This window comes from Hylaeus volcanicus, chromosome 5 (assembly GCF_026283585.1).
Source record: "Hylaeus volcanicus isolate JK05 chromosome 5, UHH_iyHylVolc1.0_haploid, whole genome shotgun sequence".
NCBI classification, from domain to species: Eukaryota; Metazoa; Arthropoda; class Insecta; order Hymenoptera; family Colletidae; genus Hylaeus; species Hylaeus volcanicus.
Genome location: NC_071980.1, coordinates 25141156 through 25168870, shown reverse-complemented (window position 1 = coordinate 25168870; position 27715 = coordinate 25141156). Strand labels below are relative to the sequence as shown.

Genomic DNA, 27715 nt, shown 5'->3' with positions numbered 1-27715 from the left:
ATTATCAATGCCGGTGACCGTTAAACTTTTATCGCTCTAAACGAGCATCGTGACAGAGGCTAAATTCGAAACCGGCACAGTTTCCTGTAACGTTGAATGAAGCGAGTCGAGCATTTGATTGCCATTTTAGCCAGAATTGGGAAAGGGATCATCTCGACGATGTATTCTTCTCGGATGAAAAATCGGAGCGAGGAATCTCCTTATCTAAAAGTGCTGGCCAATCTCTAAATTCATCGGGTGATTTCAATGCCCGAGTCTACGTAATTCACCGAAACAATCGAAGATTTCTAAACGGGGTGGCCTTAATTCTCACGAAGAAGCTAGTCGAAACGCTGTTGGCAGATGTACAATTTTCGATTCTGTTTTTCGTGGTAGTATTCCTTTAAATGTCTGACTAGATACGTAAATTCATAACGAATCGAGGCGCCAGTAATCGTACGGAGCGGGAGTTCCAAGTCCCACTTCTCCTATCAAACGAAACGTTTCTATCAATAGAAAATGAATTTGCTCGAATGATGCTATTGGAACGTGAACCTTAACAGTCGCGATACGAGAAGCGTGCGAAATTACTGGTTAGTATGCTAGAGGATTCGTCTTCTTGTTCTGTTTCTGTTCTATTCTCTCTTTCTTCACTGGTTCTGTATTGGCAAACACGTGGCGGCGAGTGTCGCGTTCGTCTCTATCAAGCAAGCTTCTATATCAGCGTTACACGATCCGGTCTCCCCTTCATATTCGTGCTAGACCTCGTAACCGTCGGACGCGTTCCTCTTCCTTTCAGTTCGCGTTAATCGTCCGTTTAATTAGTCCGTTCTTCATTACTGCTGGAGGAATCTCGCGGCCGACACCGACGTTGGCGAAAGGAGGTGCTCATGGTTCAGTGGCAGGAGAATCCACGAACATGATAAGGGACACACAGAGTGAATCGACGTGAGTAGGGTGTACGATAATTGCTAGAGGGTTTCGTCGTCGAGTCGTTAATTAACGCTAATTAATCCCGAATGATTTGGTGTTCTAGATTTTCGAGAGAACTACGAACCACTTTTCTGTTTGTTTCCGAAAATGGAATTTATGCTATCTAAAATGGAATATGCTATCAGCGCGAATTTTAATCCGTATTAGACGTGTCGGTGTCGTATACATTTGAATATTTTTACCGCGTTCAAAGACGTAAGAGCGATAACGGAAAAGCGTTTCTTTTTTTAAGGTCATTGGTGTATCTTTTTAAGTGGTTCGTACAATTTACTTTTCCGGTTATTATTCAAGATATCAGAGGGAGAACATTGATACTGGAAAAAATAAAGTGCCGAGATAAAAAAAAAAATGTAGAAAAATAGTTAGAAATGCAAATAATATAGAAGGTTCTGTAATCGATTTTGTACTCTAGAGTTACGTTGAAAGACGGAGTAGAGTTCCGAGATAGTTTTCCGACCACGTTGCCAACTTGTTTTTATTTATACTCTAACTAAACGGAACCGAGCACAATGTTTGGTCTACGCGCGACGAGATATCTTGCCTGAAATGAGAAACGAATATTAATATTGTAATGAATTCGCGAAAATGCCAATTCCTCCAAGCATATTCTCTCGACGCTGAATCGACATACATACGTATACATAACAACGCAGACACAGCAATTTCTCGTCCAGACGCGACGGACCAGCGTGTCTCGTTTACAATTGAATTCCAACGAGTCGCGTGTCACGAATCACTTGATCCTTGTAAATTAATTGGATGGCATTAGAACAAACGCTTACATATAATTCGTCGTACGAGAGATCGAAAACGAAGCAAGTAGAAGGCTCGATTGGACTTTGCTCGGTGATCCCATCGTTGTCACTGTTCTTATTGATATTTATGGTTGGGAGCACGGATCTGTGACCAACGAAATTCTTTCACAGACGAATCGACGAGAAAGGCGGTCTCGATGGCTGCTTAAACGATACACGTTGCGATGATTAGATTTTAACACCCGAGGACCATCGTTATCTCGACCGGTCTTAATCCGAACAGAATTAAATCCATTCCCGTGACTCGTTGTTAGATACTCACAGGGAAATGCGTTTTGTTTGTTGCAGAGAAATGAAGACCGCGAATAATTTAAACCATTCGATAGGACCGACCGAAAGAACGGCGTTGAGACCAAAATTGGAAACGTTCGACGACGTTCTGCCCTACGTCGGTGATTATGGCAGATACCAATGGTTGCTTTTGTTATCGCTACTGCCTTACGGTACGACGTACGCGTTTCTTTATTTTTCGCAACTTTTTATAACCATAATACCCCCGGAACACTGGTGCAGGATAGACGAACTGATGACCTCGAATTTTACCCAGGAGGAAAGGTAAATCGAAAAGCAAGAATTGCGAAACGCTCGAGGAATAGTAAAACCATCTTCCGTTAATAATATTTCATCGTACGGTGTTCAGGATTCAAATAGCGATTCCACCATCGAGCGAATATCCTTATTACGATCGGTGTCATCGCAAGGACCTGAATTTTGCTGAACTTCTGCAGACTGGCACGGATCTACGTTCTTTGGAGTTCAAGAGGAACAGAACCGTAGGATGCACCGCCTGGGAATATAATTTCACGCAAATCCCGTACGCTACCGTGGGTACTGAGGTGAAGTATCTTTCAAGTATCATTATCGTTACATGATTGCTTACTTAGAACGTTTAGAGTATTAAAAAACTGTAATGAGAGATATGAAAGATGGAAGAAACGATAACGAATTTGCTGTAGATACATACAAGGTAGGCTAAGATCGACGACATCTATCGAATCTGTTTACACGAGCTGTGTTTACTATAAGTTAATACGATACAAGTAAAGAATCGGTGTAATCATTAATTATTACGGATGAAATGTGACCGAAAAATTCTGGACTAATCCGTAACCCTTCGTGATTAGCTAGATTGGGTATGCGACCGAGAATACCTCATGTCAACGGCGCAGGCCATCTTCTTCTGCGGTTCGATTATCGGTGGTTTCCTTATCGGATGGATTGCAGACCACAAAGGACGTATTCCTGCGTTAATGGTCTGCAACGGCATTGCCCTTGTTGGCTCTATCGCAACGGCGAACTCGAATAGCTTCTGGTCTTTCGCTGTGTGCAGGTTTATCACTGGGTTGGCCTTCGACAACTGTATAAACATTCCGTTGATAGTTGGTGAGCTTGAAAGTCAAATAATTTACGATACGAACTCGAGTCCTCGCCATATATATATTTTTTTTATATCTCTGCAACTTATTTCTAACGTTAATCCTTTCCCACCAAATACCAAAGAGTCGTTCGTCTCGGAGAAGAATTTGTTTAGAAATCATCTGACGTTAATTATGTTCCAGTGCTCGAGTACATGGCCGTATCGAAACGCACCTTGGTCGTCAATGTCGCATTCGGCTTATATTTCGCCGTGGCCAGCACCATTCTACCTTGGCTGGCTTACTATATTTCTAATTGGAGATTGTTCACTTACGTCAGCGCTCTACCGTTTTTGTCTGTCTTCATCACGCCATGGATACTTCCCGAGAGCGCCCGGTAAGCGACTGTTCAATACGAATCCCTCGAATTTTCGCCGTTTACAACGTTGCGTCATTTTGAACCTATGCAAGGTGGTATGTTTCCAATGGAAAAATGGAGAAGGTTGTTCAGAAACTGCGAAGGATAGCCAAGATCAATCGGACGAATCCAGATCCACGTATTTATGACGTCTTCCTCGTGAGTAGTTTTACCATCGTTTCTTGGCCCCCTTAATAAACTGCCTTTTTTTCCTGAAATATTAGGTTGTGCCAAAAGTTCCTTTCGTGAGTTGGATTCGATTATTTTCTGTGGCAGTGTTTATATAAATAGACGATCTAATTTCTTAGACATTGATGCTGTAACAGTAACGAAGCGAAATGAATCGTACACAATTCAGTAATGTAACATAAAACATAACATATCGTGTATATATTAATTATTAATAAAACGAAAGATACTTTCGGGACAACCTAATATTTATCAGTTATAGAGGACATGACGCATTTTGGAACCGATACCTACTATCGAAAATAATTTCCGTCTATCCCTTTCGCAGACTAGAATACTTTTTTAATCGCTACCGTCGCGCTCTGTTGTAGGGGAATATAGAAACCTCGTCGAAACAACGGGAAACAGCGACGGTGTTCGACCTGTTCAGAACACCCCGCCTGGCACGGAACACCATACTTCTGGCTCTGTTCTGGAAAGTATAAGGAAACGAGTACGAGCGAAGCTCGACGAATGACTGGTATCATCTTGCAGGTGCTTCACCGTGATATCGTTCGACGGCCACGTTTATTCGCTGAAGCTCATCCCGAGTTCAGTGTTCGTGTCCTTTTCCCTCGCCTGTGCCACGGAACTACCAGCTGGCTTGTTGCTGGCCCTGGTGCTGGACAGGTGGGGCCGTAGATTCTGCGGATTTCTCACCTTGGCGATTACTTGCGTCCTCAGCATCGCCGAGCTCGTACTACAATCCGGTAAATAGGCGAAAGTAGTCACAGTTGTTTCGTTCGTCTCATTTTACGGTTCACTTTTCAGTCGCTGCCAAGCTAGCGATGTCGGTGATGTCGCGATTCTGTTTGAACATGGCAGCCAATATCGGCCTCCAATACGCGGCGGAACTGTTGCCGACGCCCGTCAGATCGCAGGGTGTATCGCTAATTCATATCTTCGGTATCATCGCGCACACCTTGGCACCGTACATAACAGTCTCGGTAGGTGAACGTCTCTCCTGAAAAGGGACTTTAAACAAACAAGGAATGCAAGGATCGCTAATAAATGTGTCGTTCGACAGGCCGTAGTGTGGGAAGGATTCCCAATGCTGATCATTAGCACGGTTTCGTTCGCTGGCGCTGCCCTGGTCGTCTTCCTACCGGAAACGCTAGGCCAGTGTCTTCCTCACACCATCAGTCAAGGAGAAGAGTTCGGGAAGGATCAAAATTTCTGGTCGTTACCTTGGAACAAGAAGTCGGAATTCGATCGGCATTATCAGTCTTGCGAACGATAATCGTATCGTTACTCGAATTTTAATGGAGAACGCAAAGGAGTAAGATGGCGCCCCATTTAAAAGTAAAATTTGCGACATTGTAGTTGACGAACGAGCACCGAATGTCGCTTATATTCCTACGTAATTTTCATTCATCTTTTGTACTTTAAGAATTTATCGTTTTAATGCTGTTTCTACTCTGCGATACGCGTAGTAAAAACGGCTGATAGTTGTGTTCCTATCCAGATTGTATTTTTATCCTTAACTTTAAGATCTTTTTTTTACTTTAACGCTGTTTTACGATACACGCGTCCACGCGGCCAGAGAGTGGCGCAGCCTTAGTAATCGACATTTCACTCGAATTATGGTCAGTAGTTTGAACGGAGATAAGAATAGATTTTTGCAGAAGAGGCTAATCCATGGATTTAATGTTAGTTACGAAGAGGAAATCTGTTCATTGTTATTCGTAATCATATACCGTAATGTTGTCGATATGATTTCGATCATTTTTATATGGCGGAAAGCGAATGTTCCTAATTAGCGAACAATTTTAATCGTCAGTGACGGTTTTAGGTGACGACTGTCTGACTGCAAAAAAATAATGTTCGCGATAGTAAATATAAAAATCGTGGTTTCGATTTCTGTTAGAAAATATAGGAAGACTCTTTGACGCTTCTGTGAAAAAAAAAAAAATTCAATTGTTATCACGATTTAGGAGTAATCGAATAATTTAATATTGTAGACTATGCAATATTATATCGTGCCATCGTAACGATCGGTGTTCATCATTGAATCAATAATAACTCTATTAATCGAAGAATATACGACTTATATTTATTGGCAATTGTCTCTCCCTGAACTTTCACACGAAACAGTGATGAAAATAAAGTACGTACAATCCTCGATGTAGAAATACTTTTGGGTTTGTTCTCAAGTGTCAATATTCTCTGAACGATTGACTAAACCGCTAAACGCATCTATACTTATTGTTAAATATACACGTTGGTCTTCGTCGACGATCGTATATTTTCTAGCGCGCCTCTAGATCGGCTTCACTTTTGCAATCCAGGGGCTTTGAATGTACATATAGTTACATAAATTACGAGTCGTTGAACGAACAACAGCTTCGCGAATACTCGAACGTTCTAGGAGAAGCTGGGATGGTTTAAACAGTTATTTACAGTTTCGAGACAACTATCGCGATGCGTGCTTACTTGCGAAAATTCCTGAACTCGATGGCGAAGTAACAGAGAAAATCTCACCGATCGAACATCATCATCTCGCAGCGTATGAGTTTGAATAATCGAAGGACTGAAAGCGGGGACTAGTCTCGTAAGTACGCGGATGACACTAATACGATTCTAAGCAGTCCTCGAATCATCGTTGAACTGCGATGCGATACGAATTGAGCATTTAGTGTGAACAGGATCGAAGGAATGAAAGTAGTTAAAAAAAAAAAAAAAAAAATATAGACGGAAATAAATTCGTGTTTCTTCGCGGATGAGAATTTACTTGCAACAATCAAACGTTTCGTAAGTCGGTTCGAAACTAGAACGAATCGCTGAATATGCTAACGGTTCGCATAAATGATGAATTGCTATTAATACGTGAAAACAAGTCGACGGCACGGCGACGGAAGGAAGTGATCTACGTATGTATTGGTTCGTTTAATTGCGGGCTACTTATAGACGAACGCTACAGCTCGAGTTTTGTAACGATTCCTGGCGATACTTGGCGATAATAGTATCTCCATAAATGAGTCAACTTTCAATTAGCAAATAGATGCTCAACAGCCATTGTTTCCTTTCGATCCACTGAGCAAATATAAAAATACTGTAACATGTCCTCGTACAAGGAAGACAAGAGCTCGTACATAGGTTCAACACGTGGTTGGATGTTATTCCAGTAGATCGTTACGGTGTATCCAGTCCTGCTTCCAGAAGATCATCTCTGGAGATATCCGAAGCAACGTTCGAATTGCGTTAATGCTCTTATCAAATTGCGAGCAGAAGAAACGTACCGCGTCATTAACCCTAAAGAAGCTCTGAGACTATGTAACGAGATAAAACGGCTCTTTAGTCTATAATTTTAAAAGAGCGAATGCACTGACATCGCCAGCAATTTACGGTCGTTTTCAAAGACCATTTTCTCGAAGCAGGATAATACCTATGTAATCCGAAGATTCTCGTCTCCCTCTTTGCGCTCTGCGCGCAGCGTTGACATTTTCCTTCAATGTTTCTTAAAATCTCTCGCAACGTTTTCAACATATCTTAACACCTAACATCACACTCGCTGTTTAATAACTATATTTACAAAGGATTTGGCAAGTTTTACCGGCCGGTACTCGTCATCGTCTAACGATCGCTATAATCTAGTGCAGTCGATCTTTTGAACACTGCCGGTGAAGGCTGGATTCGACAGGCCATTCTTTTTCCTGTAGGACTTCTTCAGTTTCTGGCTCCTGCAAGTTTCATCGAACATTGTTATCGATCAAATATTGCCGGCAATCGAGAATGAGAGCAATTACTGATAATTTATTGAACGTTTCATACGTCCAACACCCGTCCATACTATCTATCGATTTTCGAAGGTTTCGGATACTGTCAGAGCCCGAGTGTTCGTTCAATGTTTAACTAATAGGTATAGACGAAGACACGCTGTTCGCGACAAAAAAAAAAGCAAATAAAAAAAAATGTTACTCACGAGGATACGCAAGGTATCCACCAGAAGCTTTGATCTCTGCCAAAATCGTTGCCCTCCTGAAGAGTCTCTGGCAAGTCTTGATTCAAGGTTTCTGGTAAACCGAGGGTCAAGAAGGCGTGACAGAAGGACAGCAGACCCAGTGCGATGAGCGGCAGATGCGGATTAATGTCAGCCTAAACAGGAAACACGATGATACAGAGTAACGAAGGATACATCGACATTGTGGTCTACAGGGTGTTTGGATACCAAGAATTTCACTTACCAGATAAATGATGTACGGACCCAATATGTGTGCAAAGTAACCAATGATGTGGATCAAGGACACTCCTTGGGCTCGCACCACGGTTGGTAGCATTTCCGCGGCGTATTGGAAGCCAATATTTCCGGCGATATTGACTCCGAGACGCGCTACGATCGCCATAGCGACGGTTGTCGCACCTTGAACAAGTTGAGAAATATGTAAATGCTCTCGAGTCCACGTTGCATTCTCGATCTAATTGGACTCGCTCATCGGTATTTAGAACGAAATACCTCCCCGCGGGTGCGTTTCGCGGTACATCGGCATCGGTACATATTCCCTCGGGATGTCGCGAGACCCCAATAACCAGCGTTTCAATAACTTACAGTTGTTTTTCTGTACACTTTTTCTATAAATATCTTCCTTCGGCGTCGTTTTTCATGCTTAAGTAGATAAACCGTTGGACAGGCTGTTGATTACGGAAGAACTTACCGGGCGGAGTGACCACGGCGATAAAGGAGAAGATTCCGCACAGGAACATGGACGCGAAACCCATCCATCGTCGGCCCCACCTGTCCAGAAAGAGTGCAAGAAGAATGGCGGCGGGAAGTTCGGTGAGAGAGGCCAAAGAGAAGGACATGAAGACGTTGGGGTCCAGAAGCTTCATGTTCCAGACGTGGCCGTCGAACACCCACACCATGAGGAGCCTGAAAACGAGCCGAACCAACAGGTCGATCGATCGGGAATTTAGACTTGTTTGCTCTAACGACCGCATTCCATTTACGATCATTTCAGTTTTATGAAAATAGATGTGGTCGACAGACCAACAGGTCGACTCACCAGTAAATGATGAGCATGACTGTGATACGAGCAAGGCGTGGTAACTTGAAGAGGTGCAGGACGGTGTACTGATTATGCGATTTGTCCTTCTCTATCATCGACTTGCAACTCTTCTCGAACTCGTCGAATATCTCCTGTTTCACCTCCTTGCCGTTCACTTTCGCGAACTTCTTCAACATCGCGATCGCCTTGTCGATATGGCCGCTGGTGATGTACCAACTGAAAAGTAAAAACAGTTTCACGTTTATTCCATGATTTACGTGTCAATGGAAAGGGGTGAGCTTAGTTTCCCGCGTTAGTTCGGAACGCGTGTTTAAAACGCAGAGCTCGTTGTCTTACCGTGCGCTTTCAGGAACGATCCACGGCCCGAAGAAAGCGACCACCATGGGACAGGCGGTGGCTATGCTTAGAATCCTCCAATCGGCGATCCAATAAGCGATCCAAGGCAGAAGGCTCGCAGCTGCCGCGAAATAAAACCCGAAGGACATGTTCGCTACCAGTGTTCGGTATTTCGGGCCGACGTACTCGATCACTGAAACGACATTTACGACACCGTGATTTCATTCCATTGCACGAGATACTCGCGAGCGTACCGCTCATAAATAAGCGTACAAGCGTCTCTTTTACGAAACGGTACGCGTTCTGAACGTTGCTGGGTAAAAAAACGCAAGGTCTTGTAAGTGAAGCCGATGATACAGTTACTGACGCCCCGATGTAACTTCCAAATCGGACGCATTCCTTTTCTAATTCTGGTTATGAATTAAAATTAAGTGAAACTCGAGTGTTGAAGTTTAATTCAAGTACTTAAGTTGTCTACTTTAGAGCTCGTGCTCGGCGTACACCATATTCCCTCGAGATGTCGCGAGACCCCAACAACCAGCGTTTCAATAACTTACAGTTGTTTTTCTGTACATTTATATTGGGTAGCTGTCACAAAGTTGCCTCATTTTTTTGCAACATATACGATAACATTAAGCATTTAACAATATTGTTGCATACATCACTGTCAAGCTTAGAATCTTTTTAAAAATAAATTTTCCTCGCGTTTGAAGTAAGAAGCTCGTTAATAGTGTCTTATCATTTTGTGGGAAAGCTACACTCAGATATCGTAATCATTTTCTTAAATATGATATTCGTCGTTTTTTCTTTTTTCTTTCTTGTGGATGCGCACCTGTCGAGAGGTGCTTCGATACGATACAATAATTGCTTGCACGTAAAGTCGGTTCGAAAAGTTCTCGGACCTTCCCTATCGACGTTCAAACTATCGATTATCTTTCATTTATGTAAGACGCTCGGGTGCTCGTGCATTTGATAAAATGGTAATTATCGGTAATCCTTGAATAACGATTTCAAAATAGCACGCGCATCGAAACATCCGGGTGCGGAGATTCGTGTGTAACTTACCGATAATAAAAAGAACGTTAAAGCAGTTATCGAACGACGTTCCGACGATCATTCTTGCCAGACAGAAACTCCAGAAATTGTTGCAAAACGCCGTGGCCACGGAAGCGACGAATCCTACCGTGTTGCAGGCGACCAACGCTGGAATCCTGCCATAATGGTCGGCTATGTAACCGAATACCAAGCCGCCGAGGATGCTACCCACGAAGAAGGCCGATTGGGCTGCGGAGCTTAGGAAAGCCTGATCGCAGACCCATTCCAGCTAGAAGAACAAATTGGCTACGTTACGGTCACGGGCGAGCTATGCGCGCGATTTACTGCTCTTCGCTTATTTTTCCTAATTTGACGCGCGGAACGAGATAATACTTGACCTTAACTTACAGATTGTCTACAGCCGCTGCATATCCACAACAAGGCGGATGATTAACGAGTGATTACAAGCAACCGATTTTTTCCAATTACAGAATTTAGTTATCAATTGCAACCGGCAATTAACGATTGTCACAGGCGTTTGATTTTCGCAATTACAGAGTCTCGATCAATCGTTAGTTCGATCACGTTTGCCCAACACTGATTCACGAGATACTTTGTAGAACGATGTATCAAGTCGTCCCATAAATTCATGCCACTTATTCTTCTGCTACTCAAATTATACAGTAACGATAAAATTTTTGTATGTTTTTTTTTTTTTATTAAACGAGCTCTAAAGTAGACAACTTATGTACTTGAATTAAACTTCAACACTCGAGTTTCGCTTCATTTTAATTTATGACTCGAATTAGAAAAGGAATGTATAATTTTTTTTATTAAATATTGATTCAGTCTGCAGCGCAAACTTATGGGACGACCTAATAAAAATTGTACCGTCGTTAAAGAAGACGGTATGTGGATACATAAAATAGCACAAGGAATACATCAAGTTTACTCACCTCGACGGCTATGGATTTGTATGGTATCATCGTGTGATTGAAAGTCCATCCGTGCTGACATGTTCTGATGGGCCACGAGTGATCGGCTGTTCTGGTACCGTTTTCCAATAATTCCTTGTAATTTACGTTGTACATGTTGCATCGCGAAAACGCAGTGGCACCTTCCACCTTCAACTCTTCGGTCGATGCTGGAGGTATCGATAACGCGATCCTGTGGGAAAACAGAATTTCACCGTTCCGTCGAACGCCCACGCATTTGTGAAAAAGCTCGAGGATTTGGGATGCGTACGATTCCTTCCTTTAATTTCTTTAATATTGTTCCACTGGATTTTCGTTCTATCGCAGTTTCGGGTAATCATAATTCGAATCGAACAAAGTCGCAGAAGTAAACCGCGGTCAAGAGTCAGCGGGAGGTCGTCGACCAAACTGGTTTCCGCAGAAGCGCGTCGAACGCTGGGAAACCACCGATCACGTACATAGTTCAGTATCGTGATTCAGTGGGAAACACGAGCTGATTTTCCTGATCTGGAGCCGACGACGTGACGCATTTCATGAACGACCAGTCGAATGTCATTAGAGTTGAAGAAATAGTATCGTGTCTCCGTAATCCCAGTATTCTTGAAATGCTACAAGAGCTATTTGTTGCAATTCTCATTCAATTCTCGAAGTCAGATACTACCTCCTTGTCGGTACGCGTTATCTATTCTATAATGAAATTCCTGTGCGAATGACAAGTTTGCACAAAGTTTATCTACTTGATAGAGTGCACTCGTAAATAAGGCAGACTGGGAAGTCGCACTCGAACAGTACACGCGTCTTCTAACGAATCACCGCGGCATTATTCCCGTTAGACGGTTTACCGATCGTTTGTCATTGTTATCGGTTGTCACAGTATATCAATTCGTTAGGACTCGTGCGATTTATATCACTGAATATTAACCTACAATTGACGAGGTGACCGTCAGACCGAAGACAGGTCGACTCTGATCGAAAAGATGGGCGGTATGTACACCATCGACGAACAATAAATTCATTTTTTGTTCACGCTTTAACAAAACGTTAGGACAGATTGAAAACAGTCCACGCGATAAGATACGACAGGTATAACGATGTCATTTGTCGCGTAACTGGAGCAACATGCAGAAATTTTAAAATATTCCGATAGCAAACAAATTCTAGAAATCTACGTTACGTTCCTTTGTGTATAGTATTAGGTTGTCCCAAAAGTTTCTTCCGTGACTTGCACTCAGTTATTTTGTGTGGCAATGTTTATATAAATAGACAACCTAATTTCTTAGATGTTAATGTTGTAATAGTAACGGAGCAAAATGAATCGTACGCGATTCGATAATGTAACCTTAGAGACAAAATATCGTGTATGTATTACTTATTAATGAAATGGAAGAAACTTTTGGTATTGGGCTGTCTGGAAAGTCCATGGCGATTTTTAGACAGCGGTACAAGTCTGTATGTATCGGAATGGATGAAAGCAAATAAAATGTGTACATTCTTTAACAGGTGGAAAGGTTGTGGAACAAAATGGTACACATATAATTCAATTTTTTTTGAAAATAGGCATGAACTTTCCGGACAACCCAATACAACTTAATACAATGCAACGATCACTCCGTCATCTTAACAGACCCGATAGCCCGAGGGAACTTACTTTTCGTGGTCCGTGAGATTCCAGCCATCGAGGTCCGGCACGGTGCACCAGTGCTCGGCCGGCACCAGCGTGATGAAGAACTGTGTGAAGTAGAGGAACGCGTAAACGAAGGTGAAGGGCAGGAGCAAGAAGAAAAGGAACCATTGGTAGCGGCTGGCCTCGCCTACGTACGGCAGGATGTCGTCGAAGGCCGTGATCTTAGGACGCTCGCCTTCCTCCGCTTTCACAGGCTCTACCATGACTGTCACTGTCTCGATCTCTGCAAATTAACAATTTCCGATTACTTAACTCGAGTCACACGCGTGTACGTTGGTTCAAGGTGAACGTGAATCGCGAAAAAAGAATTCCCCGATCAGCTGTACATTGAATGTTAACGGTTTCCCAGCATTTTTGCTGTACTCCATCCTCGACGGGTTGGGAATTAGCTCGGGAGCTAAAAACGGATGAACTTGGAGACAAGCAGATTACTTTTGTCGACTGGTCGAGGATCGGGAAACAGACGGCTTCGTTGCAGGCCCGCTTTAGCGTTGCTATAAAGTTACTCGGGGGTCCTCTTTATCGGAAAACTAATAAAAGATCTTATTCGATAGGTAGAAATTTTAATTTTATGCTTGAAACATAATTATATTTAATGTTTCATTTATTTGGTTCGCGATCAAACGAAGACATATACAGAACAGTGCGCCCAAGCACTGCAACACCTACACAACTCGAGGGAACGAATCGTCTACGTCTAGGCCGACACACCCATTCGAAAAAATTAATTGGCATTGAGAGAACTGTATTCTCTCGAAGCAAATGGTAATTAGGTACGTAGAATGCCATTCGTGAAGTCTACAAGTAGTAATCTCTATCGAAGAAAACTCGAACCGGTTATCTTTTTTAATATTCCACGTATCTCAAACAAAGGCATATCTAGAATGTTATTAAATCACCTACTTCGACTTCCTGTAGTCACAAGATATTTAAGCGTTGGTAATCGATTCGTCCGTTTCGACCAAGTCGAGAAGAAAAACACATACGATACGATAACTTTTCAATTCCACGTCAGCGGAGCCAATACGAAGAAAGACGCGAGTTTCTAATTTGACGCTAATTAAGCACTTTTTCCGATCACCTTTATCCTGCACCAAGTCTTTTTACTTCCAAAGAGAAACCCCTTTTGCATGCTCGTTTTTAGACGCAACATGATATTATTTACACCGTGCCAATTACTGTTTGCACGGTCGACGTTCCCATTTTGCGATTGCGCTTCGATATGAAATGTAAACACACAAGCGCATCGCAACCGAAAGTAAGCGAGATCAGATGAAAACGATTACTTTCGTAAACGTAGTTGCTATCCAGCTCTAGAAAATTTTGTTCGCGTTATGATCCGCGATTCTATCGAAGAAACTCGACGCAAGGTCTTTCTTGCTTGGCTATCGGCATGCATGAAAATGTTTCATAAGTGAAGATTACTAGGTATTTTATACGGCTTCGTGTTGTTTCGCCATGCGAAATAGATAAACAGAAAAAATAGAAATAATGAATACAGGAAACTACGAAACCATGACATAACTGCCATTTTCTACGGGCTCGGAGAAATTTGCATAAACCGCGTTGCGCATTCTACGTTGATGTACGCGCGATGACAGAGATACATCTCTGCCAATGGTTGGATTATTGACAATTTTCTATAAAACAAGGTTATCGAGAAAACATACCTTTCCGAAAGAAAATAGAATATTCTTACAGAATATATACAGGTGGACGCGTATGTAATTTAAAAAAGAAATTAAAGAAATTTTTCTTTATATATTCTTGTTTGTGGTGTGCGCTGGTCGGCATTCTTCGAAACAATAATTGGAGTAATTGGAAACATTTTAGAACAAGCGATAGCGGTATCGTGTTCGATCCGGTTGTTTACATCCGTTCTAATCGCAAGGCTCGTAAAGCAACATACGAACCGAACATGTCTATCTTCGGCAACTTGTTACCCAGACCTTCGGGCCTTCGAACAATTTTATCCCGAAGTGCTAATTATTAATGGAACGGTCGCAGCACAGATGCATGATTTTGCATACGATTTATCTCGGTTACGTTTTCTCGCCTCCTCGATCCGAGAAAGCGATCACCATTGAAATTCATCGATGCACGCGACGATAGACCGATAGAACTCCGCGAAGCGTATAAACTACGCGCAATAATGTCGCGTTGAAAAGTGGAGCGCCGATCCTCGCCCGGATTCACTTTCGTCCCGGTTTCACCTGCACCTTTTCTCGTAACAATGGCTCAACTCCTCGATAACAAAGCGAAACGAAACGAAAAATAGAAACTCGTTCCTTACGACTCACGGCCACTCCACGGCAGCTCGTTAAATAAGCTCGTCGTCCGATGTTATCAAATTCAGGATCACGGGGCTCAGACTTCGCCGAGCATCGATCGCGATGTCTTCCAAGAAATTTAACATCATCGCGCCCCACTGTATCGTGTTCAGTGCATATTCGTCGCGACGTGCGAATTGAGAAAGAAAAATAATATTCACTGCATCTAGCTGCGGACACGAAGGGGTTAACGAACTCGGAGCGATCGATGGGATCGCGGTCGGACCGACGAGGAGGAAATTAACGAAACACGAGCGAGCTGCGAGACACCTGAGACACAAGGTACATTCGCAGCAGAGCGGATTCGAAATCCGAAATTTACCTTGTTGAAGTCAGGTGTAACACGAACGACTCGTCCACAGATCGCGGGACCAGTCGATTATCGAGCGAAGAACAAACGAAGAAAGGAAGACTCGAAGAAAGATCCCGGTCCTCTCGAGCTCTTCTTCTTTCTCGAGACACGGCCCACTTCTCGGCAAAATGTACAGACGCGCGAATCGCAACGATCAACCGCGGCCCTTGGAACGGGACACGTGCTCGATCTCGATCGCGACAGTGATCTTGGCCGACGAGTAGCACGAGATATTATTCGGACGGCGTGCTACATCATCGTTTAAAAGGGGGCACGCACCGACTGTTCGCGCCGCGGACAATTAGCGGGGCTTTATAGCGCGTGCAGACGAAAGCGGAACCCCACCAGCAGGCGTCGATCGGCCATTGGACGCCGATACCTTTGGGCCCCCGTGGATCGTCCGTGACGTCACTGGAGAACTTGAACGGGGGGTTTCGCGACTCGCCAGATCTCGCGCATCGAGTGTCGCGTCAGTGGGTTTTCCTCGTGACGTCTGTGTCGTTTTTATGTCCCATTTTTGCTCGCACATCGCGAAAGCAGAGTCGTAAAATCGACGCACAGGTAAGCGCACTCGAGAACGACCGATGATAGCTTAGTCTCTTTGCTCGACTAACCGTGATGTGCCCACTGCGTCGAGTACCTTGTGAACACACGTTCAACTTGTTACTTCGAACTTCCGAATATAACCCTTTGCGCTCGGATGTCCCCTCTGATGGAAGTCTAGCAAACTTTCTCGGTGATTGTCCAGGATAAATTTACGCGAGTGCAAGTTTCTCGAAGATGCATATTTCCTTCAAGTTTTTCGTACGACGTGTGTACCGAGATGTATAAAAAAGATACGCGTCAGTGTTACGTAGGAGGAAAATGCGCTCGAAAGTGTTTGGAGTTCTCGACAAAGCCACCCTGTCGATTGCTCGCAGCGCAGTCGGCATGAGTAATGGAGTCTATTCGCGAAACTCCGGATACGGAAACTCGGAAACACCGCCAGCAACGTTACGCACTGGCAGAAACCTGTTACCCTTGAATAAAAGAGAATCGCGAGATAAATACACGGTGTGGAATTGCTTTGTTTATGTCGGTGGCTGATACGTAATAAAGCGCAACGTCAAATATTAAAATTTACGAGACTGACAGCCAGGGGCTCGTCCGTGAAACTAACGAAGCTTCGAACTCTCGGCTGCCACTGTTTTCATGGCTTACGAAGTGATTAGCATACTCGACGAGTATAGATCCATTCCGTTGACAACGGAGACACCCTATCAAAAATTTCCTCTCGCTATTCGATAAGGGGTGACTTAGACCAAGAATCAAGGAAGGAGACATTGAATTTTATTTATGCCGTACTCGGCAGAGATTACACGAACGAAGTCATTAACGGATTCGTCGATATTTATGAGCATTGCACACGCATTAATTAAGTACGACACGGATAGTCTGATGGCGGGGATCCACTGGCGAGCGGTTTGAACCGGAAGCCTAGTCGCGTTCGATGGAGTAGATAACTCGATCGTGGAAAATAACCCACCCTCATAAATCTGCGACAATCTTGTCAGCGTCTATTTAGAGAAATAAGGGGAATTTAAAAAAAGATTTGTTTCGAATGCTTGTTATTCCATTTATTGAAATAAACACAGTTTGTATGTAACTGTTACGATATGTGGAATGCGTACCTTGCTTTAGAGACTCGGCATAAAAATGATAAATGATCGCGACATTTCGCATCGAATTTTGCAAGTAATTGAAGCTCGACTTCCTCGAAGTCCTTATCTTGGTTAGATATATCATTAGGTGACATGGGTAAACAATAGAAGAAAATTATGAATTTACGTTGACAAGTAAGAAAAAAAAAAAATAACTTTCTTCAACGTATGCCATTATTCAACAACTTGTCCACTTTTTGTGCCGGTGTACAATATGTAATACAACATAATTATATTGGTTACGCTCGGCGACAATTTAACCCAGTTTTTAATTTTATGAGTATCCAACCGATTGGTCGGTTTCCATCGCGATTCGATTGTAAAAAAGGTGTTGCAATTAACTCCATTTGTTTCGATACACACGTGCATTCCAAGACAGACAATGTATACCTCATTCATCTTTTTGTTTTGTTCCGGCAAAAAGGAGATCAAGCAAGTAGAACAATAAATAAATCCTACACGTCTTCGGTGTTATTCAGAGGCAAAAAGTTTATGCATAATTTCATAAACCTATTATGATAGTGTACACAGTGTAATGTGTTATTATCACAGAGGCAGAAAATACTGATCTTTAATCAGCTGGTTAGTGCCGATGATTATCGGCATTGTGGTATTCAGGGTCGTCGATTCTACGCAGAAAATCTGCAGATATCTTCGATATTAATTACTCATTGTATTCGCGTCGTCGTTTTTCGCCCGTTTTTCTATCATTAGACTAATGATCTCGGGATAACGAACGATCCTTTATGTTTAACAATATCTGAAATTTGAGTAATTTGTTAAAGTCTAGAAACATGTGAAACATTACCATAATTGCGTTGAGTTATGACTCACAGTTTTTCAATAATCTCTTTCGAAACTTCGATAAAATATACACGAATTCTTACGGTTATTTCTGGGGAAATTTATTTCCGTGTTTGCTCGAACATAACGATAACTTTTGTAAACTTGCCATCCGCGCGTATCGTAAATTTCATATCAAACGCCGACTAACTCTGAATAATTTATGCTTGACAATTTCTGAGTTTCGAAGATACACCTCGGGACGCGCCTTCATCCGTAGCCGCGACTGAATAATTGCATTCAGAATCGTTGATAAAACAATCTCATTTATAGCGGCGATTAGAAATGCAAATGTTTTCGTCTGCGATGGACAATGTAGGTGAAACGCATGGCACCGATATGCCTACAATAATTAATGCTGTGCGACTAACGCGAGCGAGTTTTACTTTCAAGAATTAAGTGTTTTTACTCACGGATATTCGCCACGTGTCTGTGCAGAAGAATCATCGACTCTTAATAGGAGAGCTCTCTTAAGGACCTTTTAGGTCGAATCTTTAGGTCGAACCAATCCGTGGAATGTTTTATTACAGTTCACGATGTTCTCGTCGGCGTAATTACAGCCATTTTTATGGCGTTATCAGTTTGCGGAATATTTTCTCAGGAAATCCCTTTATCCGAGACGTTCCAATTTCGATTCATCTCGCGAAACGAAACCCAATTGAACAACAAACAATATTGTCGCGTTTCGAAGTGTCACCGTTATTTAGACGAATGATATTATAATGCTCGATGACAGTTTAAGCGGCCAGCAACGAGCTAAAGCAATAAGCTACACGGATACAGCGAAAAAGAAACTACGAGCACGTGTTTCGTGGTCTCGGGTCGATCTGTTCTCGGTGACGATAACCTTCGCGAGATTTGGCGCATTCGAGGGCTGCGTTGCAACGAGACCAAACGATTTTCGTGCACTCGCGTTACTGTTCGGAGGAAGAAATTCGACGACCTTGAAGAAGAACCCAATGCTTAGAGAAAGCTTATGGTTGGCAGTGTAGCATTCGCCAAGACACGGCTACTTGCCGGCGAGCAACCACGAATAACAGAAGAAGGTCGTTCGCGTGATTACCAGGAGCCACGGAAACGAGTTTGAAACCGGTTCATGGAAGCAAACGAAGATGGACGAACTGTCGAGTGCGCGGCGAGAGGAACGATTTGGGTGACCTGTGTTTGGCGAACGAGGAAAGAAATCGAGATAGAATCTCTCTTTAGGCGACAAATCTCCAAGTGGGATCGCTCTCGAGTATCTCTCGTCGGATTCATTCTCGACAACCTAAATGAATAAACCAAGATAGATTACGTTTTACTGAGTTTGTTACATAGGGCTGGAAGAAAAGAAGAAAAGATGTAATATCAACCAATGATACGATAAAGTGACAGAAGAAGAGTTGACGACCCGTTAAATTCAAAGCGAAGGTTGAATTTATCGTGGAGTTCAATTTGAAGGACCCCGAAATTTCGAAGCGCGTGTGTCTGATGAAAATGATTCGTTGGTTCAATCAAGCTCACGAAATCGACCGCTTGAAAGTTCAATCGACACGTACAACAAATATCTACGTACACGGTTCCGAGGAACTATGAATATGAAATACGTACAATTATACGAAATTGAATAGGTTTTATTTCCGGTAATCATAAATACGCAGTATTAACAGAGCGGCTACACTTTCCTCAAATCATGGGACTTACCGCATCAGTCGCGGAACTTGGAATTGTCGTCGTTTTCCTTCATGGTTGTTGGTATTTATGAATAAATTGCTCGTCGACGATGCTGAATTTATCCTCATACTGCGAATCCACGAAGATTGAAATGTCAACAACCGAAGAGGCGGGATTATCGTGTTGTACGAAACGGGTCTCGAAAAGTGCAATTACAAATTCTCGTCTGTCGTTATCTTTGTGTAGGTATGCCAGTCGGTCGCGTCGATGAACGTTTAATCGTGAAAATTTTACTTCGGAAAGAATGAAAATGCACAAATCTCGTCATACTTCCTACAAACCAGATTGCACCGTGCATAGAAGAGATCCTAATTATGTGGTCACATTGCTTGTAGGCAGTTTGCCGATGCTATCTACTCACTTAAAATTTTTCATGGTCTAATAAATTGTCCTGTTATTCTTGAGTTAATGGAACTCAACGCTCGCCCAAGGCCTCTTCATACGACTTCCTTATTTCGTATTACATTTTTTTTTGTTTAATTAATCCAAGTAACACGAACGCTGTCGCAAGAATGTGTGACATCCGAATTGCTAACTCTGAATTCCAGAAAAGAATCTCGCGAAGATTAAATCGTACGACCACGTATCCCTCAAAGTTCTTACGCGAATTATCTCGTTGAATCAGGTACGATGCAATTACTTTCTCCATCGATTGCGAAACACCAGCGGCCCCGCGTCATTCACCCTTCTCTCGTGACGCAAATCGTACAGCGTTAACGTGCATTTTCTATCAATCGTAAAATAAAAATCAGCAGGTTGGTGAGAACAAAACGAAACAATCCGTCGACGACGTTGATATTCACGTTTCGATCGACTCTAAATGTAGCCGTTCTATTATCAGTCTTAACTAGCTACCAGCATTGCGTTTCATTTAAAGCGATAAACATTAATTAGAAATAAACAATCTTATATTGCAAGACCTTTGGAGCGATGCTTAATTTATCTGTACGTGCTCGAAGGAAACATCGTGCTTTCGGTGCATCAAGCTGGAAAAGAGGAAAATACCGAGCCAAGACTGTTTAACGTTCGTTTCCACGTCGTTTCATAATCTGTACTTAACGTAATAGTTAACGTTTATGATGGTTGTTATCGAATTGCTCTGTTTTATGATACTCTTGACCTTCGTAAGGAAAGCGACGCTCGAATTGGGTTGTATAATACCTGTTGTCTCGGCTAATTACGCATACTGGCATACGTGTTTAATTGCCTTATTTATCTTCCTCCTCGGTTCGTATGCTTTATAGTTTGGAAGCTATGGTTGGTATTTTGGAGCTCGGAGAGCAAAGAACCGCGCGAAGAAATTTTCATGAATGGACGAAACGACCGCCGACAAGGCTACGTAATTCTCTGGCAACCTCGCTGATTCTCTTTTTACGAATTCGCCAAAGTTCAAGCGCAACGACGTGAACGATCTGGGACAAGTTCGACGAATAAACATGCTCGTACGTTACTGAACGTACCTTTTACTTTTCACCGAATTTAATTAACCGAACCCGTTGTAATTTTCTAGAAACTCTGACGAGTGTTAGCTTCACTCACGCTGTACTGCCCTGTACGGAACCTGATGGTAACGTATAAAAAAATAATAGTGCTACAAAATATCAGCCTTCTCGTTCAGCTCCGTGGTCAAAGACCTTAATGGGTTCGGTTAGAAGCTTCCCGTTCCTCGAGAAAGTGATTTCGTGCGATACTGCTTCGTTAGAAACGGTCGTTGTGTTTTTATCGGCCCTTACTTCTGCAGCGTGGCTCCTTTTATCTTTTATCCTGTGCCTTCGCACGAGGAAACTCTGGTCGGCGTGTATCTTGAACGAACTAAGAAAAAGAATCTCACGGCCGTCTAGTTTGAGGGGAATCATTCGAGATATCATTTCTTAAACCTTCTCCACTGTATTCGATGGCGCGTACTTGTTGCGAACAACGTTTTTTTTCCAAAAACAACTGAATTTTCCTAGTAGGAGAATACGCAGCGATCGCGATTCCTTCTCGTTAATCGATCATCGTCACGCGCGTACAAACAATTTCGAGAAGTCGGCCAAGTAAAGACCGCGAATAATTGGTTACATGTTATCGACGAGATGACGGATCCCAGGGAACGCCGTTCTTGTCGACTGTACTTCCCGTCTGAGAATTCCTCGGCCAATGTCGAACAATCCCTGCCCGACGTCAAGAACGCGTGCGAGGGAAGTCGTAAAATTCCCTCGGCGAGTAATTAAAAAATTGTTTTAATTGGAATTCTGAATAAAACGACGTTATTAAAGGCCAGTCCGCGAAAACCGTGATTCACTGTAGTCGGAACAATTTAGAAAGGCGAGCTGCGAGTAATTGTTTGCGGTACTGTTGTAATACCATTAAAATGTGAGGAATTGAAACAATCGAGATGCGGAAACGTGCGATATCTCGCGCATACAATGTAATTGTTACACCAACCGTGTGTACATCTGTGACTGTTGAGAGTGACAATGTATTTACGGGACTTTTAGAATAAGAATTCGTGCCATATAATTTTGTTATTTCGTCGTCAGTCTGACAGTTGACACTCTTCGAGGCAGTTTATTTTTAAGGATCAGGAATCCTAGTGATTCAATTGAACGAGAATCGACGATATTTGATCATCTCTGGATAAACTCCCCTTGGGCCACGGACGTTCCTCGCGGTAGTCGGTGTTTTCCTCATCTTTCGGTGCGCGTAACTCAATTCATTCCGCGGTAAGGTGCGCTTTTCAACGGTGCCCTTGAGAAAGACTTGGTCACGCTCAGCTGATTCGATTGATATTATGCGAAATAAAAATATCGACTATTTGTACTATTAGCGATTCTTTCCAGATAAAACGGGGAAAAAATACCGATTCCGATGAATATCGTAAATATGCATGAGGATCGTGATTAATTTTTAGGGTTGAACGAGATAAAGCGGTACAGTCGCTGTAAACTCTTTGTACACACAGGACAGTGGAACGCAATACCCTGTGCGAAACCTGTTGCTCTAACATTTTCAGGAGACAGAAACTGGAACCGACAAAGGGTTTCAAATTAATCAAAAATCGTAGTTTCAAATCATCCGTCAACGTTCGATGTTGCGCGCACAGGGTATGATTTAAAGCTGTTTTTAAAAGAAGAGCATACCAAAGCCTGATATGAAAGCTCGTTATTCAAATTGTAGAGACGATGTACAATTTTATCGAAATTGTCCAGACCGTGTTAAACTAATGTTCTCGTTAGTCGTCCGCTAGAAATGATCGGGAAAATTGATATTTTGCTATCTATCTAGGCAAAATTCTTTTTCATGTTCCTAATCGATCATCGCCGACCCGATTCGCGCTTTCCCTGGTCGAGCTACTTTCGATCATGCAAGAGCAGCGTCGAAAAATGTCAACCACCGAGGATGAAAGGACGGCTTCCGAGAAACGAGGTCGAGGAAGAAGGAGCAGCTCCAGATAGGTCCGATGTTTGTTCAGCACATAAACGTTTCGTACGTGGAAAGCGTTCATTCAACGTACAGCTGCTTCCCTTTGCGTGTGCAGCCAATAAGCCAGCCTGTATACAGCGTTGCTGTTAGAATTTACTACTCCTCTTTACCGTTTTACGCGTCCGGGTTCTAATTTTCTTAAGATCATTCCGGCTACCTCCGTGCAAGCCCCATCCACTGTTTTACTGCAAAGTAAGGTTTTTAGCTCGTATCGATGTCTGACGTTTTCTTATACGTATGTACCACGAGGTACCTCAAAGCATTCTAACTATTAAACATACCAATGATCCATAGATAACGTTGAATATGCTAAATAATGGCCATTGTTTCGTTAGTCTCTTTCTTCACCAAGAAATGTTATCGCAAGGAATTCTTTGGTTAGTACTTGTCAGTACAAAGCGCCACTATTACGGTAGGCAGTGCGGTCAGGTGAAGTAGGCTAATTGGGAATTTTCATGTCGGCATGTTCGTAACTTTTCGTATCTACCAAGTGCAGCTTTGCAATTCCATGCAAAGACTCGCTTCCGAAGAGACGCGTTTTCATTTCTCTCGACGATGGTTGATGCTAATTTAATCTCGACCATGGTTATTCACGTTTCAACTTGCTCTTTAAACCTATAGCGAGAAAACTACACTAAAAATTAAGCAACCCCGCGCGCTCGTTCCAGAGTATTATTCAAGTAGCCGTTGCTTCGTCAATTTTCCATTGCATACCAATTGATTTCGTAACTCTGATCGAATCGGAGAAATGAATTAGAGCTCGCTATCGTGGAAATGTTGAGGTTTCCAGTAGATCTTTCATCGAATTAAACGACGGGTGGTCCGATTCTTTTCGTCCTGAGAGTTCGGGAAAGGTGAAGATTATATTACGACCGCACGGTGATCCCCTTTAATTGCATCCGCTACAAGCGATTCTCGAAAAGCAATTTCGAGTGAACCGTAGCTAGGATTTATCCCGACTGGAAGTCACTGTAAACATCTAAGGACGTCCCTTTTAATCCCTCTCCTCGGTTTCGATTTGCAGTCTTCGCGCGTTTTTCTTTCGCCTCGGAAACAGCGCGAACAAGTACGTAATTCCTTGGGTGATCTCTGACGTTTCGCTTTACGGATGAATTACCTTGTACAGGGTGACTAACCACAGGTGGGCAATCGATTAGGAAGCGATTCTACGAGCCAAAATACAAAGAAAACCAAGAATTACCAAGATCTATAAAGAACCCACCAAGTATAGGGCTGGTAACAGGAAACCAGAGTTCTCCATTATCAATATCGAAGCTTTTAAGGGTTCGTAGGAGTTCAAGCTTCACACCTCTTTGCATCTTTCACTCGGGACCACCCTCTCAAGAATCCCACGGTATCGCACCTCTGACGTAAGGTAACAGTCTCATCGATCATAGACGTCACCTGCACCGTCACTATGATGGACTATTAATCCACAGCCAGGGTCAACGTAATAAGACACGCCCTAACCACCGATTACCATAAACGCGTTCGCCTTTCCGCGCTGGTCAGCTCGCGACAGGTACACCGACGGAGATCGAACGCAGTCCTTTCGTGCGTTCACACCCTCGATACAGTTTTTTATCCTCTCCCTCCACCTTTGAACTATATATCAGCCATCGACGGTATGCTAATATTCAAGGTGTTTAATGCCAAAGAAGCGGGCGAGACGCGGTGTGTCTTACAGTAACGGGGAATTCAATTGGTAGCAATGGGAAACGTTGCACAATATAATAATTGCCATTATGACTAATCGCAGACGGCTCGGTTCAGTGCTGACCCTGAAGCGAGTGGACGAATTCTAGGCTTCGCTCTGCGAGACCAGTGAGACTAATCACTTGGAAAAGGAAAGAGCGAACGCGTCGAAACGAAACGCGATTACGCGACCGCCATCAGACGTGTGGTCGCGAGACTCGTCGTACTTTTACCGTGGCGACACGCCTCGTTTTGTCCGTAATTATTAATAATCCGTGAACCTGGGATGGACGATACGATAAATCGGTTCGGGTTGATTTCAAGGAAATCGAATGTTTCGATGCCGATGTTTCAATACTTGGAGTTCATTCCGGTAGGTTCTCCGGTTTCCGTCGAGATTCTTCTTCTTTTTCCCGCGATTATTACATGGAATAAGTGACGCGAAAAATCACCTGCAATAAAGAATGCAAAAAAAAGCCATGATTTATGTTGGGCACGTTCGTAGTCGACGCGGTCGAGTAGAAACTCATTAAACCAGAGGATTACGGCCGTATTCGTCGCAGGAATAACGCGACGAATATAAAGCACCGTTCCCGCGGATACGTGGCTCGATAGAGCCAGGACAGAGCTTTTCGTACAATACACCTTCATTATCGAAATTTCGTGAGTGTACCGTACAGAACGGTTCTCCGACGAGAAACGTTCGGACTAGAAGTTTTTTCGGCGACGAGGAAAATAGACGATCAATTCGGCCGACTCCCCTGTAATTTTCCGCCATTGACCTCGTTTTGTCACGCCACGGAGATGGACAAACTTTGAATTATAGAATAATAGAAAGTTTGATTAAACGAGTTCGATTAAATCTCTGATCATCTCTGGTTCGAATCAAATTTTGCCCATCTCTGCCATGGCGCTCGTGTTTACGTAACATTCAAGCGCAAACCTCCACCGACATCGAGTCACAATCGGTTGATAGTTGAACGATTGGTTTTAAAGCGAACTAAAATGGTTCTAGATTCGCGTCAAGTGGCCTGTCGACCGCCCAGAAATCGAGAGTCGTGCTTTTAACTCGGCAAAGTTCTGCAAACGTTTAATGTATATTTATTGTCCTGTTTAAAACGTCGGAGAAAAATGCTGGTGGAATTGAAATTCTTGCGAATCGATAACAGTACGATTAATTCGAGAGAGGCAGGCGTGGCGCGATGAAAGGGAGAAAAGAGGATGGAAGAAGCGGCGAAGAAGGGTGTGAGCGAAAGTAACGGATAGCTAACAAGCGACGTGATTAAAACTTTATTAAATGCGCCGAACAGTCAGCTTTCCGTGGAAACGTACCTGATTTTATAGTTTGCTCAAAAGCTACGTCGTTACTTAATTAAGTGACGCGCGTCTAGCTTTAACGTCGATCGTATGCAAATACTTCTTTCGTGGAAAATGTATGTTTTGAACCATCCAAGAGTTTGTGCACGAAGGTGCCTCAGCTGTAATCCGTTATGCAACCCAGTTTCGAGGTTCAGGAGAGGGACGTTCGTCAAACAATGGTGTAACCTGACCTACGTTGGTGATTGCCATTAATCTTCTCAATTTATTTTGTTGTCTCGTTCCGCAGGCTTCCTTTCTTTTCAAAATACGCCGAACGGTTACTGAAAACCTCGTCTTGGAACGCTGCGATGCGTCGCTCGACCCGATTTCGACCGATCAGGGGATCACGGTAGATCGTTGAAATCATTGTCACCTACATGTATTACATAACCAGCGACGGATGTTGATGCTACTTAGAATAAACATGAAATTGCCTCGTCGGACTTGGAACTCGAGAAAATCGTACTTTTATCGAATGATTTGATAAATCTAAACATAACAACATGATTTGGAATAATTGTATCTCAATTTCACAGAATATTCGCTAGTAAAGTCAATGAAAAATTCGCTCTAAAATCGATGAAATATTCAAGGGAAAGCGGATGAACGTCTTCGTAGACGTCGAAACTCATTCTCGTTTCTCTTTGCACCGAGGATCCTAGTGAAAATGGTAAACACGTGTACCGAAAGAAACAGGAACGGATTTAAGCGTAGCGACGTCGTTTCAATAGACGAGCGACTTGTCACTGGAGCTTCTTGTAAACGTTACGTGACTTGTCGGAAACGTGAAAGATCTTCGACTCGGAAAATCGGCGTACTACCTCGTCGAGAGCTGAATTGCATTATCATTTATAATTACTCTAAACAATATCCTTTTATACTGTGATAACAAGAATCAAGTTTTCCACTCGGAGGAAAATAAGCCAGCGCTAATCGGTGGATTAAAAATGCACCACAAGATTTCAATTATAGAAAAATTACAGAATGTCGGAGAACTTTTCTAAACTTAGAGCACGAGTACTCACACCTGGAATCCTGCTGTCCTAACCGCTACCGAAGAACAGTGGTCGCGGAGAGGAATGGCACTTCACTCATCGCCGACTAACCTTGCACTAAAGCTCTGTCACCTCGCTCGTTGCAACGATAACAAAACTTGCGGACGCGTAGTCGCGTTTTAGAGGCCCTGCACTCGATCAGGGTAAGCGGAGCGTGCGAGTCTACAATTCTTCGCCACTTACAATGGGTCATTAACGATGCCCTCCGCGATCCTTCGTCTGCGACCAGCGAGATTTTCACGTCCACACCGACTTCGCCGAGTCTTTCCTCGTGTTCCACCAGCGTACACCGAAACCATCGACGCTCCTACTTTGGTCGCTCGTCGAATCATCGGCTGATTCTTTCATACCGTTTTCAGGTGAGGTATTTCAATGTCCGCAGT

General features: G+C 43.0%; 2 protein-coding genes across 4 annotated transcripts; one reads left to right on the top strand and one right to left on the bottom strand.

Moving 5' to 3' along the window:
• Positions 1-116: 116 nt before the first annotated feature.
• LOC128877417 (carcinine transporter-like) lies at positions 117-5827 on the top strand. Of its 2 annotated transcripts, none has more exons than XM_054124704.1 (10): positions 117-572; positions 2076-2342; positions 2428-2623; positions 2912-3170; positions 3347-3539; positions 3614-3719; positions 4121-4225; positions 4285-4498; positions 4560-4735; positions 4816-5827. In XM_054124704.1, exons 2-10 carry the CDS (start codon positions 2080-2082, stop codon positions 5026-5028), a joined length of 1725 nt encoding a protein of 574 aa, XP_053980679.1. In that variant the 5' UTR covers positions 117-572; positions 2076-2079; the 3' UTR covers positions 5029-5827. The 2 variants fall into 2 exon arrangements, with proteins under 2 accessions (XP_053980679.1, XP_053980678.1); XM_054124703.1 differs by lacking the exon at positions 117-572 and adding an exon at positions 638-927.
• Positions 5820-27617, bottom strand: LOC128877415 (organic cation transporter protein-like). Of its 2 annotated transcripts, none has more exons than XM_054124702.1 (10): positions 27303-27617; positions 12785-13043; positions 11119-11329; positions 10193-10451; positions 9128-9320; positions 8789-9007; positions 8441-8655; positions 7973-8148; positions 7711-7883; positions 5820-7468 (listed from the first exon to the last, which is right to left on the bottom strand). In XM_054124702.1, the coding sequence occupies exons 2-10, from the start codon at positions 13021-13023 to the stop codon at positions 7372-7374; spliced, it is 1782 nt and encodes a 593-aa protein (XP_053980677.1). In that variant the 5' UTR covers positions 13024-13043; positions 27303-27617; the 3' UTR covers positions 5820-7371. The 2 variants fall into 2 exon arrangements, with proteins under 2 accessions (XP_053980677.1, XP_053980676.1); XM_054124701.1 differs by lacking the exon at positions 27303-27617 and adding an exon at positions 15473-15787.
• Positions 27618-27715: the final 98 nt, after the last annotated feature.